General features: G+C 36.9%; 3 protein-coding genes across 3 annotated transcripts in view; 1 reads left to right on the forward strand and 2 right to left on the reverse strand.

Moving 5' to 3' along the window:
* LOC122079263 (alanine--tRNA ligase-like) overlaps nucleotides 1-10,437 on the reverse strand; it is a 32,730-nt gene extending 22,293 nt beyond the window's left edge. Inside the window, exons 1-3 of the mRNA XM_042645581.1 lie at nucleotides 10,079-10,437; nucleotides 8,238-8,476; nucleotides 6,631-6,771 (exon numbers count right to left, since the gene is read on the reverse strand). Coding sequence (XP_042501515.1) covers nucleotides 6,631-6,771; nucleotides 8,238-8,476; nucleotides 10,079-10,397 — 699 coding nt within the window. The 5' untranslated portion in view covers nucleotides 10,398-10,437. The remainder of the gene's footprint in view (nucleotides 1-6,630; nucleotides 6,772-8,237; nucleotides 8,477-10,078) is intronic.
* Nucleotides 10,438-12,890: 2,453 nt separating this feature from the next.
* On the forward strand, nucleotides 12,891-13,910 carry LOC122078930 (miraculin-like). The gene has a single exon (XM_042645133.1). The coding sequence runs from the start codon at nucleotides 12,977-12,979 to the stop codon at nucleotides 13,676-13,678; it is 702 nt and encodes a 233-aa protein (XP_042501067.1). The 5' UTR covers nucleotides 12,891-12,976; the 3' UTR covers nucleotides 13,679-13,910.
* A 106-nt stretch (nucleotides 13,911-14,016) lies between these two features.
* LOC122078931 (probable inactive nicotinamidase At3g16190) lies at nucleotides 14,017-17,277 on the reverse strand. The gene is made up of 5 exons (XM_042645134.1): nucleotides 17,139-17,277; nucleotides 16,786-16,899; nucleotides 15,408-15,642; nucleotides 14,896-15,012; nucleotides 14,017-14,305 (listed from the first exon to the last, which is right to left on the reverse strand). Exons 1-5 carry the CDS (start codon nucleotides 17,184-17,186, stop codon nucleotides 14,232-14,234), a joined length of 588 nt encoding a protein of 195 aa, XP_042501068.1. The 5' UTR covers nucleotides 17,187-17,277; the 3' UTR covers nucleotides 14,017-14,231.
* Between the last annotated feature and the right edge of the window lie 296 nt (nucleotides 17,278-17,573).

Below are 17,573 nucleotides of genomic sequence, written 5' to 3' on the forward strand. Positions count from 1 at the left end.
TCCTCAAGTGGCTCCACAGCCAACCAGGTTCAAATCTCTTGGGGCCCACCGGCCCCTCATTATCTGATATCAGAGCGAATTTCTTATCAACATGTTTGCTCTAATGGTTGCTTACACCACCCCAGCAACTGTGCCAAAAACTTGTTTGAATTTTAAAAGTAACCACAAGCGTACGGATCAGTGTAGCTAACGGGTCAAACACAAGGAGAGCAGCCACTTTATTTTTAGCTTCTTTTAGTAATGTGAAAGTGCACAGATTAATTATGGAGATCTACTTCCAACTACCGTCCTAAAACACATGCATCTAAAAGCGTCCTAACCAACACATCTAGGGAAATTAGAATTGAAATTGCAATAAAAATTTAACGACCTAACCATTCCCATCTAACCCTAACCATTCATCATCTATGAATTTAAATACTCAAACCACGCAATTAAATAGCAAATAACTGAAAATAAAAGTGCTGAAAAGTAAATAAATAAAATAAAAAGGGGAAAAATCTAGAGAGGCACATAAGTAAGTATCTCTACTTAACCCGAGGGATGCACCATAAATAATACGAGCTTCCCTACTTGACCGGAGTACTCTTACAAGGGCTTTTCTACTTAGCTTTAGGGGAAGGGATGCAATATAAATAAGAAAGTAAAAAGATAGTTCCATAACTAGAGAGGGGCAAAGCCAACACATGCATCTAGCCAAAGACCTTGGGGGAAAGGGAGAACAATAATGTAAAACTGAAAATTTAAAACTTAACTTAAGAATGATGGGTAGTAAGAAGAGGGAATGAAAGGGGGTGAGAAGACTAATGTAGAAGCCTCCTTACCTGAACTTCCATACTTCAATCCTTGAATTAAAATAACTTGATTGATTTGAAATAATATCAGCCCTAAAAACCAGATCTGAACTAAATCAAATCTGGAATTGCTAGGACTGGAGACGACAAATCTAGAAAAGAAAAATTGAACTTGAAAGAGATGCTCCACAGCTTGTTCTTGTCACCCAAAACTAAGCCTAGAACTAGAAATTAAAATTATTACACCTTTGAATAACTTGAACAATAAAATAAAAGGCTTGCATTAATCAAAATAAACGACTTGCATTAATAAAAAAAAAGATCAGAAAAGTGCTTGCATAAAAAAACTAAGACAAAGAACTAAAGAGAAAAAGAGAGCATAACTAAAAACCTAGAAGAAGAGAGGAAACCCTAAATGAGAAGTGTGTCCCCTCCCTCCCCTTGGTCGACTCTCTTATATAGGGAATAGGAGGGAGTACGACGATTTTTGGTTTCTTAGTTTAGGGAATTTTTTGAGATTCTTGTTGATAAGGTGGAAATTAGGAAATAAAAGAGAAAAAATAGAAAATAGGGGAGAGAATGAGAAGGACGACCAAGTGTGGGCCCCTCTTGGATCGAATTTGTGTGGTAAAGGAGAGAAAAGAGAGAAAATAGGAAAGAAAGTAGGGGGAGAGAGAAGCTTAGATGATTTTTTTTTTCCTTCTTTTTCTCTCTTCAAACTTGCACACAAAGCTCTCATTTGGCCGACCTCCTTGCTTTAAGTGATGAGTAGGAAAGAAAAAATCTTCCAAAAAAATCTCCAAAAAATGACAGCCAAGAGGTTCGAACTTGAGACCTCCTGGCGATCAAGGGATTTTTGCACACCACAATTCACCAACTACGCTACGTAGTTGTTGTTACCAAAAAAGAATGTTCAATCACTCAAGGGGGTCCATCGATCTTTGTTGGCATTTGGAATATTCCTTGTACACCTAAGACAAATGCAAACAGGTTGGTTCTGCATCTCGGTTCAATTCTAATCCATTATTCTTTTTTCTAGCCCGAAAAGAATAATCACTTGTACAGGTGACCAAACAAATGTGTACTTTTAATGCAACACGTCCATCTTGCTCAGAATTTCATCCTCTATGCAACCATGAAAAGAAACGGGACCTCTTTACGTGTAAAATTTGAGATACAACGCCTAATAATCCTTAAGTTCTTTAAAATACAAAATCTGCAAAAAGAGAGAAACCAAAGGTAGCTCCATTCTAAATATGTAAAATGCATGCTTTTATACCCTAGATTTCACACATAAATGTGCTCAGACTTTGCTAGTCCTGAGTACCACGAGACACAACTCGTCCACTAGGGGTGACCTAGAGGTTTAAAGGCTTGTTGCACATGCTAAGTGCAACCGAGATTCCAAAAGGAAGTGAGTCAGGTTTTTTGTTTTTATTCTTTTTCTTTTTGTTTTGCTCGAGGATTAGCAAAGTCTAAGTGTGGGGAAATTTTGATGAGCACATTTATGTGTGAAATATAGGGTGTAAAAACATGCATTTTACATATTTAGAATGGAGCTACCTTGGGTTTTACTCTCTTTTTCGCAGGTTTTGTATTTTAAATGCCTTAAGGACTATCAGGCGCCGTATCTCCAATTTTACACATAAAGAGGTCCCGTTTCTTTTCATGGCTGCAAACAGAACGAAATTCTGAGCAAGATGGACGTGTTGCATTAAAAGTACACATCCATTTAGTCACCCGTACAAGTGATTATTCTTTTCGGGCCAAAAAAAGAATAATGGATCAGAACTAAACCGAGATGCAGAACCAACCCGTTTGTATTTGTCCTAGGTGTACAAAGAATATTTCAAAGGCCAACAAGGATCGATGGACCCCTTTGAATGATTGAAGATTCTTTTTTGGTAACAACTACCTAGCGTAGTTGCTGAGTTGTGGTGTGCAAAATCCCTTGCTCATCAAGAGGTCTCAAGTTTGAACCTCTTGGCTGCCATTTTTTGGAGATTTTTTTTTTAAGATTTTCTCTCTCCTACTCATCACTTAAAGTAAGGAGGTCAGCCAAAGGAGAGCTTTGTGTGCAAGTTTGAAGAGAGAAAAAGAAGGAAAAAAAAGGGGAAAAATATGCAAGCTTCTCTCTCCCCTGTTGTCTTTCCTATTTTCTCTCTTTTCTCTCTTTTCTCTCCACCACACAAATTAGATCCAAGAGGGGCCCACACTTAATCGTCCTTCTCATTCTCTCCCCTATTTTCTCTTTTTTCTTTCCTCTCCTAATTTCCACCTCATCAACAAGAATCACAAAAAATCCCCTAAACTAGGAAACAAAAAATCGTTGTACTCCCTCCTATTCCCTATATAAGAGAGTCGACCAAGGGGAGGGAGGGGACACACTTCTCTTTTAGGGTTTCCTCTCTTCCCTCTTCTTCTAGGTTTTTAGTTGTGCTCTCTTTTTCTCTTTAGTTCTTTGTCTTAGTTTTTTTTTTATGCAAGCACTTCTGTAATCTTTTTTTTATTAATGCAAGTCGTTTATTTTGATTAATGCAAGCATTTTATTTTATTGTTCAAGTTATTCAAAGGTGTAATAATTTTAATTTCTAGTTCTAGGCTTAGTTCTAGGTGACAAGAACAAGCTGTGGAGCATCTCTTTCAAGTTCAGTTTTTCTCTTCTAGATTTGTCGTCTCCAGTCCTAGCAATTTCAGATTTGATTTAGTTCAGATCTGGTTTTTAGGGCTGATAGTATTTCAAATCAATTAAGTTATTTTAATTCAAGAATTGAAGCATGGAAGTTCAGGTAAGTAGGCTTCTACAGTATTCTTCTCACCCCCTCTCATTCCCTCTTCTTACTACCCATCATTCTTAAGTTAGGTTTTAAATTTTCAGTTTTATATTATTGCTTTCCCTTTCCCCCAAGGTCCTTAACTAGATGCATGTATTGGCTTTGCCCCTCTCTAGCTATGGAACCATCATTTTACTTTCTTATTTATATTGCATCCCCTCCCTTAAAGCTAAGTAAAAAAGCCAATGTAAGAGTACTCTCTGGTCAAGTAGGGAAGCTCGTATTATTTATGGTGTGCATCCCTCGGACTAAGTAGAGATACCTAAGCCAATGTAAGAGTACTCTCTGGTCAAGTAGGGAAGCTCGTATTATTTATGGTGTGCATCCCTCGGACTAAGTAGAGATACCTACTTGTGTGCCTCTCTCTAGCTTTTTCTCCTTTTTATTTTATTTATTTACTTTTCAACACTTTTATTTTCAGTTATTTGCTTTTTAATTACGTGGTTTGAGTATTTAAATTCCTAGATGACGAATGGTTAGGGTTAGATGTGAATGGTTAGGTCATTCAATTTTTATTATAATTTCAATTCCAAATTCCCTAGATGTGTTGGTTAGGACGCTTTTAGATACATGTGTTTTAGAACGGTAGTTAGAAGTAGATCACCATAATTAATCGGTGCACTTTCGCATAGTTAAAAATAAAGTGATTGCTCTCCTTGTGTTCGACCATTTAGCTACACTGATCCATACACTTGCGGTTACTTTTAAAATTCAAACAAGTTTTTGCTGGAATATTCTATTAATCTTGAACCCCAAATTGGATCTGGGTCTTAGTTCGAAATCTGGAGCGGGTTTAGGCCTATCCATCGGAGCACTACTGCATCATATACCCTTTTCTACAAGTTTCAAACCTTCCCGGAACTCTGTGATACTGAAATAGAGTTGGAGGAACAGTTTCATAGGGGTGTTTTAAAATTGGTTGTACACTAGTACACTGGTAACACACTAACACCTTGACATTGTATAAAATTGAATGGCTTTTCTTAGTTCTTAATGCATATTTTAGTTGGTTTCAATGAATTTTGTGCGTTCTAACACTTAATTATATGTACAATAGGCTAAGAAAGCATACAACTGGGTATGGCGACAAATGGTGTACATTACCAACCCCGAGAATGAAACCAAATTACCATTTTTGGTGTGTTCTTCTACCATCTAAAGGCTGCAATATTGTTAATCTCTTTTATTCTTAGTTTTAACAAATTTCTATTTCCAAACCCCCCCCCCCAAAAAAAAAAGAAGAAGACGAAGAAAGACTAAAGATGCTTAATTAGGTTTTCCCTAAAGTTTCGGGCCAAAATATGGCGAAATGAAATGGCTAGTCGAAACTGCAAAGTTTTGGTTGAAACCCAAAATATTTCAGGTCAAAACCGAAATCTCGAACCTTGATATGACACCAATATTCCAAAGGGAAGTATACCAGGAATTGATGTACTAAATTTGAGGCGATACGAATCACTAACTAAAGAAATATATGAAGAATAATGCAATCTGAAATTTAGATGAAAACAGTGGTGCAGCAGACTAAAATAGATAATAAGAAATAGCAAGAAAAAATAGTAGAAGAGAAGAGGGAGGAAAAATCGCAACTTAGAAGAAAGATGAACAGAACTAGGAGGAGGGAGATCAGATCTGGAATATCAATCCCATAAGCAGAGCTCCACAGCTCCAAAACTCTTAAAAAAAAAACTCAAAAGAAGTCCACTTTATGAGGGGTGTATACATTATATATATATATATATATATATAACCTTTCAAATTTGGTAAACTAATTCAAGGACTCATAATCACTCTCAGACTGACTTAATAAACTCAAAACAGAACTCTTAAAAGCTAAAGCATCCTAATATAACTCAACCACTTATTTCACTACTCTCATGTGCCAACTCCACCCCCACTTTATGGGCTTATAACTTATGCCTGTTACGGTGAAACCAGAGAAAATAAAAGGTTCAATCTACAACATAGCAACACAAAAACTTGTTTTCAGCCAATTGGACTGCCACCAACACTCTGAGCATTCTAGACTTGCATTGAGGCCTCCATAAAGGATCAACGTCTGCAACTGCATACTCACCACTTTGCAGATCCAGCCAATATGGTGGCTTCTAAGCAAAGAATTTTCCAGCAACCATGAAGAGTTAGAGAATTGCAGAGTGTTGCTATATAAACTAGGTGGAGGAAATTTTAATTTCCTTATGTACCAGTTGGGAAATTAAAGCTAAATTTTCATTTCCACCTCTAATCATAACCATTTTACTTATCCAAAAAATAAAATAAAACAATATAAATAATGATTTGCTTCACTATAGACGACTGGAATTATGGAGCCTTGGGGAACTTGTACAGAGTCATAAGGTCATTAGCACTTTCCCTATCTGTTTTCTTTCATGTTCAACAGTCTTTATTATTTATCTTAAAGAAAACTGTCAGAAGGAAACAAGATTAACTCATACAATGTGAGAAAAATCAGGCAGGACGTGTCTTCTATAAAATGCTTCCATGTCCATCATGATTGAGAAGTTAGATAAACTCATAAAGGTTCAACAATATCTCAATACAAACTAGAATACTGCACATAACACGGTTAGGGATCAACTATAATGGGAATATGGGCATCATGGAGTGGCATCTTTTCCAAGTTAACCGTTCTTGTTTGGTAGAAGCCAAAGTGGTTCTCCATGGCATTAAAGGACACCCAAATCTTGGTAGATATGAAGGATACAAAGTAGGTTAGCAGCAAAACTTGAATATCGTTTATTTCTAATCTTAATTGGAAATATGGAAACTCTTGATAACAGCATTAAAGAAATGAACAAGAAAAACAAGTAACTGTGAAAAAAAATAAATACATGTTACAAAAATCATTTTACTAATTCGTTGGTAAGAAACAAATATGCTAAGCATGACCATGCACTGTACAGACTCAAAACAAACCCAGAGATATGTTGGTGAGATCTATCATCTCTAGCTTGAGAAAAATAAATCTAAGCAAAATATACCTTTGTACCAAAAGGCAGTACTCGTTCAGGAGGCAAAAAGTTCAACCATATGTCCATAGCTTCATTATCAGCAGCAAGGCCAGATTTCTCATCACCCCCAAAATAGGTGGCATAAAATCGATCTGCTGGTAGCTTATACACCTGAAGATATAACCACAAAATGAGAGCTAAAATTTCCCAAATTTGGTCTCTAAACATGGGACACACAAATAAAACAATAATTTCGTGCATCCCCTTAAAACCCCACTTTTAACCCGTTACAACAATAAAACCCAAAAAACTAAGGCCCATACAAACTAATATTAACACCTGGCCCAAATTTAAACCAGGATTGCACTATATCTATATACTGTTTCCGTGGGACAAGTTTCTCTTCTAAAGAGTAGGAAGCACTAAATGGAGATGCAAACTACACAAGAAAATAACCAGTCATATCAAAACTTTTCTTCTTTTTCCAAAAATGAAGTTCCAAATTTGGAAATAATAAAGGATCTGGGGGCCTTTTCTGGAAATTGCATTGATATAACTAAGCTGATGCCTGATAGGGGTTTCTTTTTGCTGATACAAAAGAGTCGACTTTAAAGCCAGCAGTGGTTCATTGCAGGGGAGAGGCAATCAATCATCCCTGCGGGGGGAGATTTGAGATAAAGATACAAGTATAATTGATATTGGGAAAAATGATAATGTCTCCTTGAATGACGCGATTCTAGGTTGATGGAGGTTCATAGATTGTTTAATATCATTTTTTTCTCCTGGAGATAACCTTAATCAGTTTGAGAATCTGGATATAAGGCCAATGCCTAAACAATATTACGTTTAAAAAATAATAATAATAATAATAATAATAGAAAGAGAGATATCAGATAAAATGGGGAACAATTGAGCAAAAAGGGGATGATCCTCCATCTCAATCCTGAGGTTTTTATTTGGAATTTGTTTGGATATTATATCTTCTAGTTTGTGTTTTTTAGCACATCGAGGGTGATTCAGCCAAAGAATCTGAGGCTGAATTTGCCTTGGACCATAGCTGCATGGGTTTGTATCTGTTGCAGGTCTTGTTGCTGATGTCGGATTTGTGCAGATTGGTGATATGAAAGGAGTTATTTGAATCTTGATGCTGTTGAAGCAGGTTATCAAGATGGCTTGCAGTTTCAAAAGTCTCATTTCATGAATGGTCTGTAGAGGGCAATCCTGTTGATGGTTTTCTCTTGAAAGCTCACTAAGAGATTGGTTTTCTTTCCAGTTCAGGATCACAAACTATGATTTTGGCTGATAAACTATGTTAGATTTTTAATTCGTTTTTCCTTTTATTATTTGTTAACAATTTTTGCACTTTCCTATCCCCAAAAAAATAAAAACATTAAACAAGGGCTAACAGATTACACAAATATATAACACAACAGCAACAACAACAACAACAATGATTAACATACTAGCAAAACTGAACCAGGATTACTGGTAGGATAGGGGCCCAAATACATAAGCTGTCCAAGGTCCCAGCTTTTGCTAACTCATCAACGATAACTTTACATGTAGATTCACCATACTGATGGGCTGTAGAGCATTCATAAAACGAAGCACGAATAGTAGTACATCAGACCACTGACCTGTGTAAGAAGCTCCCATGCCCATCCAATTGCTTCCTTTTTGAAATAGTCTCCAAAAGACCAGTTTCCAAGCATCTCAAAGAAGGTATGGTGGTATGTGTCTTTCCCAACATCATCAAGATCATTGTGCTTCCCCCCAGCTCTAATGCATTTTTGGGTGTTACAAGCACGTGTGAGTTTACTCAACGAAGTGTTAGGATCAATAGTTCCTAAGAATATTGGCTTGAATTGGTTCATGCCTGCACAAAGAGAACAGGTCAGTCATCAAATACTGATTTGTAATGATACACCTAGATACTAATTCTTCTGGTAAGCACCAATTCTTAATCTTTTTTTTCCTAAAAGTACAAATTACTCAAAACAAATCTTTGAAAGTGTATCTGACAAATCACCAATCACCATAAGTGTCACGTTCCTAATGAAGAAAGGCACAATTTCCTATGTCGACCCAGATATTTAGGATTTGAACAGTCTCTTATAGACTTCTTACAATAATATGAGAGCTAAAACTCTTTTTTTTCTTTTTTTTTTTTTTTGGGGGGGGGGAGAGGGGGAACAAAATAAAATAAAGTTCTAATCTTCTAAAACTTACAATATCTTTTCCTTGATGCATACTCATTATTTCCACTACCTTTTCCAGTTAATTATACAAATTATTAGGTGAAAATAAGGGCAAAACAATCCTCTTTTCACCCCTTGACTTAATGACAACAACAACAGATCAGCCTTACCCCAACAAAATGGTGTCGGCTACATGGATTCCAGCCCTCCAATCGGCTCTATCCGAGTGCATACTTGATACAAGGCCTAAGTTATGCATGTCTTTCCTCACCACCTCTCCTAGGGTCATTTTAGGTCCACCCCTAGCTCTTTTAGTTCCTTCAATCTGAATCAAATCACTTCCTCATACTAGAGCATTCAAACGGCCCTTGACTTGACGACAAATAAAAATACGAAAATGCAAATGATTGTTGGTGGTTTAACCTACAAAAGCATTATAAGTGGGACGTACTAACTGGACTTGTTTAGTTCTTTCCATATATAAACCATCTGTAAATGGAAAATATAGGATATTGAACTAACAACAGAGAATGAAACTAGATCAATGAACGGAAGAAATAAAAAGGAAATTTGAAATAAAGGGCAGGAATCCACCAAACCATGAAGAGAATCCACTCTTCCGCCAAAAGACTACCACTAGGAATTGGGTAATAGTGGGCTTCTAATATCATAACTAGGTCACTTAACTAATTTAGGACCCATTAAAGTGGCCCATTGCAATCAGGGTTTTAGGTATCGGATTGACCTATCAGTATCAACCAAAATGTGTCGCTGAACTGGCCAAAAACATGCTCTTTTTTTAATTTTTGAGTGGTTCATACCAATACCAGCCAACACATATCGGTTTTGGAACTAGCTGATACGCATTCCCATACCGTGAACTAAAACCCTGATTACTATGAAAACGGCAAAGACTTATTTCTTCTAAATAATCCCATATCTGTGATTTATCTGCATCAATAAGCAGCAAGCATCGACAGTACAAGCAAATAATATCCATAAACTGATAATTTCTACCTAAACAAAAGGAAAAATCACAACTTCAAAGTCTCTCATGTCAAATCAGAACTCAGAACATCAAAATCATTCAATCCAACCAACAAAAAAACGAACTTCAAAATCTCAAGAAACCAAATATTGAAGAAAAAAAATGTCTAAGGGGCCACTCAGAACACTAAATTCATTCAATCCAACCACACAAATAACACATCAAACAATCAAAAAGGAGACAAAAACGAAATTTTGAACAAGTGGGTCTAAAAAAGAGAGATGTGACGAACCAGCATTAGCGAAGAGAAGAGTGGGATCATTGACAGGGACAACAGGGCTGGATTTCCAGAAGACATGATCCTTCCCTTCTAAGAACTTAATGAAGGTGTCCCTGACTTTGGTAGCAGGCCACTCCTGCGTCTGCTTCTGTGGTTCAAGTCCCGGCATGGTGGAGAGCAACGATGATGAAGGCAAAACAGATGTGCAGAAGAAAGTGGTTGCAGAAGGGATCCTAACCCTAAACGGACGAGAAAGTGATCGTAGAGAAGAAGGAGAAGTTATTGCCGCCTCTAACACCAGCCCAGTAGCCCTACTACTCCCATGCCCCATCCATGGAAGCTCCACTCGCTATTTCTTTCTTTACCCCATTCCTCCTTAAACGTTTAATTCAATTCATCGCCGACTTGGCTTTTTTTAACCCGATTTAACCAAAAAAAAAAGGATTTTTTTTACCCGGGCATGTAATACTACTCAGATCCGGATCCTGATCCGGATCCGATTCCCCTCGATAGAGCGCATCGCCCATAGATGCCTAGGGGTGTTCAGTGTGAGCAATATTCTCGCTAACTAGGGTCAAATCCTGTACCATAAGACAATAAATAGGGTTAAACAGAAAATGGGCTATGTCCAAAATAAAATATGATGCTCCATTGCCACGAATTGGTACTATCACCTTCAGCAGAATTCCTAGCTCCTTTGCAACACTCCAGATTTACTAATCTGAGTAATGGCTTGAGCTCATGTGTTGAACTTTTAATGATGGCTGTGGATTTGAACTTGAAATCTTCTTGATTTTTTGAAGCTTATAGTAGACATCTATGGGCACTCCATGAGCAATGCACTCTTTAGAAAGGATCTGGATGTGTAGTACTTGGCCTTTTCTTATAAGTTTCTTTTCCCCTTTTTTCCATGGCTCTATTACTTCAATGTAATATTTTTGGAAAAATAATTCAATCATGTACTCAAGTGTCTCTCTCCTCCCTATTGAAAAAAACAGACATCTTGTTTATCCAAAAAAATATATTTAAAATGACATCTCAACCCATTGTTTGGGAGAAGAGAGAGACAAAGGGAGAGCATTGGTGTAGGCCATGCTATTAAACATAAAACCACTTCTCTAATGTTTTAGAGACAAAAGGTCTTATGGACAATTGTGGCCGTGTATGTACACATGCCTTCAAACGTTAGATGAGGGGAGGGATGTGTAACTACACTTCTATCAAGCACCCAATGGTTGTAAGACACGACCATGTATGTATATAATCGTGCATAAAAATTGAGTCATATTTCATATGTAACTTTAATTTGAAATACGGTATATGTAAGGTGTGTAACAAAAAAATTGCCCTTTAAAATGATGTGTTGGCTATTTAGACGAACTAGAAATATAAATTTACAATCACCCCCACCTCTCATCAAATCACACAATCTCTCATTTCTTGCAGCTAATGGATCCTATAAGGTGGTGGTCAAGGGCTCGAGAAGCCATATGAAGTCAAAAAGATAGAATGAAACAAAGTGGTTCGGTGTGACTAACATAACCTTTAAGCATTTAGAGATTTAAGTTAACAATTTCTAACAATTGGATGGCAACGCTCATGTCAAGTATGGTCCTCTGTGTCAGAAATCTTAAGACTTGAGCTCTCGTGAAACACAGAAATCTTAAGACTTGAGCTCTCATGAAGCTTGATAAATTAGGAGAGGGAGGGTTGTTCATTCATGTTGAAAAATATATGTCAGGATCCATTATGTAACAAAAAAAAACTATATTAGCATAATTGGTCGGTTTGAGTCGTGTCACTTGACACTCTTCTTAAAGACTTTAGACACCCTTATGCAATTTAGGTGAATTATGAATTGCCCACCCTCCAAGATAAAATAGCCTACTAACATCCCCAGTAGCCATGCACTTATGACTTAACTATTAAAACCCGTTCAAGTACTAAAACAATGTGCTTAAACTAAAAGTAAAACATTTTTCAGAGGTTACTAATTACATTGTTTTGTCGTGCTCTAGTGTAATTGAGCGAGGTGTCAATAAGATTTCGCTCCACAACAATGGGAGGTTACTGATTTCATTGTTTCTCTATTCAATCACCTCCCTCTTCTCAAAGAGGTGAGGTGGAGAGCATGTGACGTATCACTATCCTCACAAGGTGCGGGTTTAAATTTTGTATATCTTTCATGTTTCCCAAAAACAAATGTTGAAAAACAACTAAAAAGTTTGATCGAATTAAAACATTTGATATTTTGTTACGAGATTTTGTTATTGACATCTCTTAAGGTGTCAAATAATTTGTAAATTTACCTTTTTGCACTTTAGTATAATACACATTGTTTTTTCAATGAGGGTAAATCATGTCATTCACATGTATACTCGAAAAATATGCAAAACAATGACAATTTTTTTAATGACATAATGACAAGTAATTTCAAATTACTTTTGAAAACATTTTTTTATCGATAACTTAAAAAAAAATTAGAAATAAGAGAAGGGGCAACCAAAAGAAAGTGTGAAGTTCTAAATACACCTATTTAAGATGTCAAGTTGACAACTTCTTTTATTAAAATGAAGTTTGCCGATGTGGCAAATGGTGATGGATTCCCATATGATGACCCTTGTTTTTTACTGGTTGAAGCATTATGACCCTTGTTTGAAACCACCAAAAGTGGCACTCCATTTGGGAATGAAGCAATGAACATCTTATTCGGAACCTCTACCACAGGTTGTGAGAGATCTTATTTTAGCTTTGACACTTTCATATATTTGAATCCTTCTCTTTAGGGGAAGAAGTTGGAACTTTGCCACTTGAAGAAGCCTTTATAAAGGGATTACTGTCCTCCTCCCACTTTCAAACAAGCCCAAGAACAAGGATCTTATCATCTTTACATCATCTACTCCTTCAATCATGTTTCTCAAACTTTTCATCTCATCTCTATTGATTTTGGCCTTTGCTCTCCAATCTGAGGCTGAACCCAGGGTTCAATCCCATACCCACTCAGTGCTTGATACTAATGGCAATGAGCTCCAAGCTGGCCATCCCTACTACATTGTCTCAGCCTATCGAGAGGGCCGTGGAGGTGGTGTCTCCTTCGACCGTGGCCAGAGCTCTCGCACAGCCATGGTTAAGCAACTTTCTTCAGACAAGAACTTTGGTGCACCAGTTATCTTGTTCCCAGTATCAAAGTCACAAGAGAAGGTGGATCGAGAGAGGGTACTGAGAGAGACCTCTAGAAATCCATCCCCAGCTCGAGAGAGAATTATCCGGGAATCAACAGATTTGAACATTAGATTCTCTGATATGCCTGTTGTTTGGCAGGTCGAAGATTCGAGGCAATCACCCTCATCTCCAAGCCAGAATAGGCATGTAATTCTTGAAGGTCAACCAGGTCACCCTGGCCCCTCAACTGTGAGGAATTGGTTTAGGATTGAACGCATGAGCAAATCTAGCCCTGAGTACCGGGTAGCTTATTGCCCCAGCGTGTGCGACTCATGCCAGGTTGAATGCGGAAACATCGGTGTAACAATGGAGAGTGGGAATAGATGGCTTTCTGTGTCTCAGCATAGGGAGTTTCCCTTTGTGTTTGTGAAGGCCAACCGTAGGTGGTAAATTGAAGAACTACATGGGAGGGGAAATAATGAAAATAAGGGGCAAAATGTCCAACTTGCACTGGGGGGTTTTTGTAACCTTAAAAGTGCTATGCTTCTCAATTTTGTAGGCAGAGCACAAGAATCCCTTGTGTTTTAGTTTTCTTCTTTGATATGCCTTCTAAGTATGCTTTGTCTATTCTCTGAGTTGTGTAACTTCTTTGAATATGCCTTTTAAGAATTTCTTTCTCTTCTCCGAGTTGGGTGATTTGGGTCTGGTTCAGTTTTGGTTAGGGCTGATCACTAAACTCGACCCATTTACTATCCAGGTAATTGAACAAATAAACCCAACTGAACATGTAAATCAATGTTAAGATGCCATTTATATAAAGATCATAACTTAACAGCCAGTTCAACATATTACATCACTTCCCAAATCAAAAAAAACATATTGCATCACTTCCCATAACAGATAACTTCAAGCATATATAACAAGCAAACCAAACAGATCATTTCACTCATGAGTACAACAGTATAGAAAACCACTCTGTAATTGGGATAGGTTGAGGACAAAATCAAGCACTGTACTCGCACCACTCCTTCAGTGTTGGTGTTGCAATTCCAACGTTTTTCATGTCGAAAAGGTTAGCTGTTTCACGAAATTCCACCATTTTAATCATCAGTTTATGGAGGTCAAATTATCAAGAAATCAAATTATGCGGAATTAATTAATGAAGTCCGATAACAGCTAAAATTAATTTGACTTGGCCAGTTGGAAAGCTCTGATCCATCACTATGGCTTGGGTTGGGTTGACATACTGACCTAGTTCACTTTTTAAAACACAAAAAGAGAGAGGGGAAAAAAAAAAACAAAAAACCATTAACCCTTTTAAATCCATCCAACCATTCAGGGTTAGACCCAAATGGTTAAATCACCAGTATTCTGGGAATCATGTGGCTGCTGCTTGTAAGATAAGGTTTCATAGGGACTGGTATTACTATTGGGATGACAAAAACTGCACTTGGTTGCTTTGATTTTTATTTTCCCAAAACCCCCTCTTTTGTTTAAAGCAACCAATGACTGTGTTTTCTATTCACTTCAGATAATTAACATCCCCTAAAATATTTAGTCCCCTATAGGGAAAGAATGTATATATATATATAGAGAGAGAGAGAAACTATAAGAGAATCCAAGTAATATAGATGCAAGAAATGGAGTGTCAATAAAAAGGAACTCACCAGCATGTACTTCTGGTGTAGCAGCTGCAGAAGCATCAGTAATGACCGTGATAGGATGATAGTCCAACTCCAGTGCTTCAATGACTGTTTGCCTGACACAATTTGGGGTTTGAACTCCTACCAAAAACAAAAGGAAGAAACAAGGAAACAAAATTTGGATAATGTAAGCTGTTCATCCATACAACTCAAATCCAACATAACACAACCCAATATCAGGATTTGCAACATACCCAAGTGAGCTGGGTTAGAGCACTGTTGGCAAGTGCTAAAAGCAAGCTTTTAAATATATGCTAATCCTTTTTTGGATCACTGGATCCAGTTCTTGAGCGAACTCAAGCTAAAACAGGCCAACTTGGTTTTAATTAGGATTCTTGGGATCACATTTTAGATGGCATTCTAAAGAGATTTGAGACCAGACACTTATCTCTTTTTTTCTTTTGGGCTGAGTGAGAAGGTTTAAAGGAGAAGGAAACAAATTCCTTCAAAGAAACAAAACAAAAATGTAAAATTACCTGTCACAACTAAGCTATTGATGCCAACCCTTTGAAGAACGGAATGAAGGTTGGTACCAAAGAAGGCACTGAAACGAGTCTTCACAAGCTTGTAGTCACCTTTTTTGATCTCCAAGCCCTCAACTAGTTCTGAACCCACATTGCCCATGCTAACTGGTGATTCTTTGCCTTCACCATACATGGGCATCCGGTACAATTCGACATCTCTTCCCATTGGGTCATGTTCACGGACAACCTATAAACAATCATCAATACCGATCAATCAAGAAGAATGTGTCAGATTTCCAACCCGATAACCGAAAACTATAAGAATATACAGGGTACTTAATCATGTATTTTATAATTTCTGATGTAGCTTGATTGGCGCTCAAACTGTTCAAACAAGTAATCTGCATCATTTTCTACTTGTATGTCAATTTTTTGCTCCATCAGTTTGTTATACCCATAAAATTGATGGGCGACTAAATTTGACATGTGGCCAATCTAGAGGTCGTTCCATTTAAGCAACAATCAGATCTACCAAATCATCCATAGTCCATGTGTCAGAAATAATGATGTAAAATAGGCAACTCGAAATTCAAGAAAACAGGGTAAGAAGTATCAATCTGATTGTTCCAAATAGGATCTGCTTTAGCATGGAGATCAGCATAGTTGGTGTTTTTCGTGTCAATGAAGTCATTAGAAAGGATATTGACGAAAGGTGCACAGAGTTTTAAGGGTCAAGCAGTTCAATTCATAAGCTGCTATTAGTTCTGTTATTTTCAGGTCCTGTTAGCAGGGGCAAGTTATGTTATCATCGTTAAGAAATTGTTAGTAGGGTATCTTGGCCATTTCATGGCCTATATAATGTCTTTAAGATTAAGCGTCCTTTCAGATTATTTATTGTATTATTTTGATTCTTCCTCTCCTTACAAGGCTAGATTTTAGCTGGTAGGATGCTGTTTTGTTTGATCAAGTTCACCAATAATTAAGTTTCACCTGATATTTGAATCAATTATTTTCTTTTATCTCTTTGGAACTGTGCTTCCATGGTGAACTAAGGGAAACCTTTCTCCACCACTAATTGAAAATGTTAAAACTCATGAACTAACAAAAAGGTTTTAACCATGAAATTAACAATTTTTATTTACTCTTAGATTAGTTGGAACCCAACTACTTGCTTTAATTGCCTAAGTAGATACTGTAATTAATCTGTATTCCCAAAGAAGAAAATAGAAATAGAAATAAAAAAAAATTAAAACCCTAATCAAATCAATCAACTGCCAATGAAACCACTCATAAACAATAGCAGTAACTGAAACCAGACAGAGCCAGAGGTAGTTTCTTCTCCACAAGAAGCATATATCAAGGAAGGAAGAGAGAGGGAGAGAGAAGTTACCCAAACTACAAGAATGCCACGCTCCCTTGCAACTTCGACGGCCTTAATGACATTTGGGATAATAGCTTGGCCTCCAGCTACCTGCAGGGGTTTCCCTGGAAGAATAAAATCGTTCTGCATCCAAACCCATTAATAAAAATCACCATGAGATCTCTCAATATAGGAGACAACATGAGAATTGAAATAGCAAAATTTGAAACAAGATAATGGAGCTTGCTGCAGATTGCAGTACTTAAACATATCAAAAGGTAAGTCAAGAATAACAAAAAAAGAGGGAGAAGGGAGCACCGAGAAGGAAAAAGAGGAAACCAAAGGATATAATGCAAGAGAGAGAGAGAGAGAGAGAGACAGACCTGCATGTCTATGACAAGCATAGCTGTTTTGTTCATTTTGCCCTCCATTTCCTCTGGTCTTACTGTCACTTTTGCCTTTTTTTTTTACAGAGAGAGAGAGAGAAAGAGAGAGATTGCTCCAAATCCGTGTAAAGGCATGCAGCTTATCAGTGTTCTTATATAGATTCTTGTTGGGTTTTTATCCCATTATTTTATTTATTTTTCCAATAAACAATTTGTCTTTCACACAAAAAAAAAAAAGTCAAACATTTTAAATAAAACATACCATTTACCACACTATGCAATGTAAGTCAAACAAAATTTGTTCTTTTGTTTGTAAAAGAAAATATTTTTTTTTAGGTAACTAAAAGAAAAGAATTAACTATTCATTATATAAGTGGGAAAAAAAACCAGCAAAAAAGGGGCAAATTTTTTTTTTTTTTTTTTTTTTTTTTT

This window comes from Macadamia integrifolia, chromosome 5 (genome assembly GCF_013358625.1).
Source record: "Macadamia integrifolia cultivar HAES 741 chromosome 5, SCU_Mint_v3, whole genome shotgun sequence".
NCBI lineage: Eukaryota > Viridiplantae > Streptophyta > Magnoliopsida > Proteales > Proteaceae > Macadamia > Macadamia integrifolia.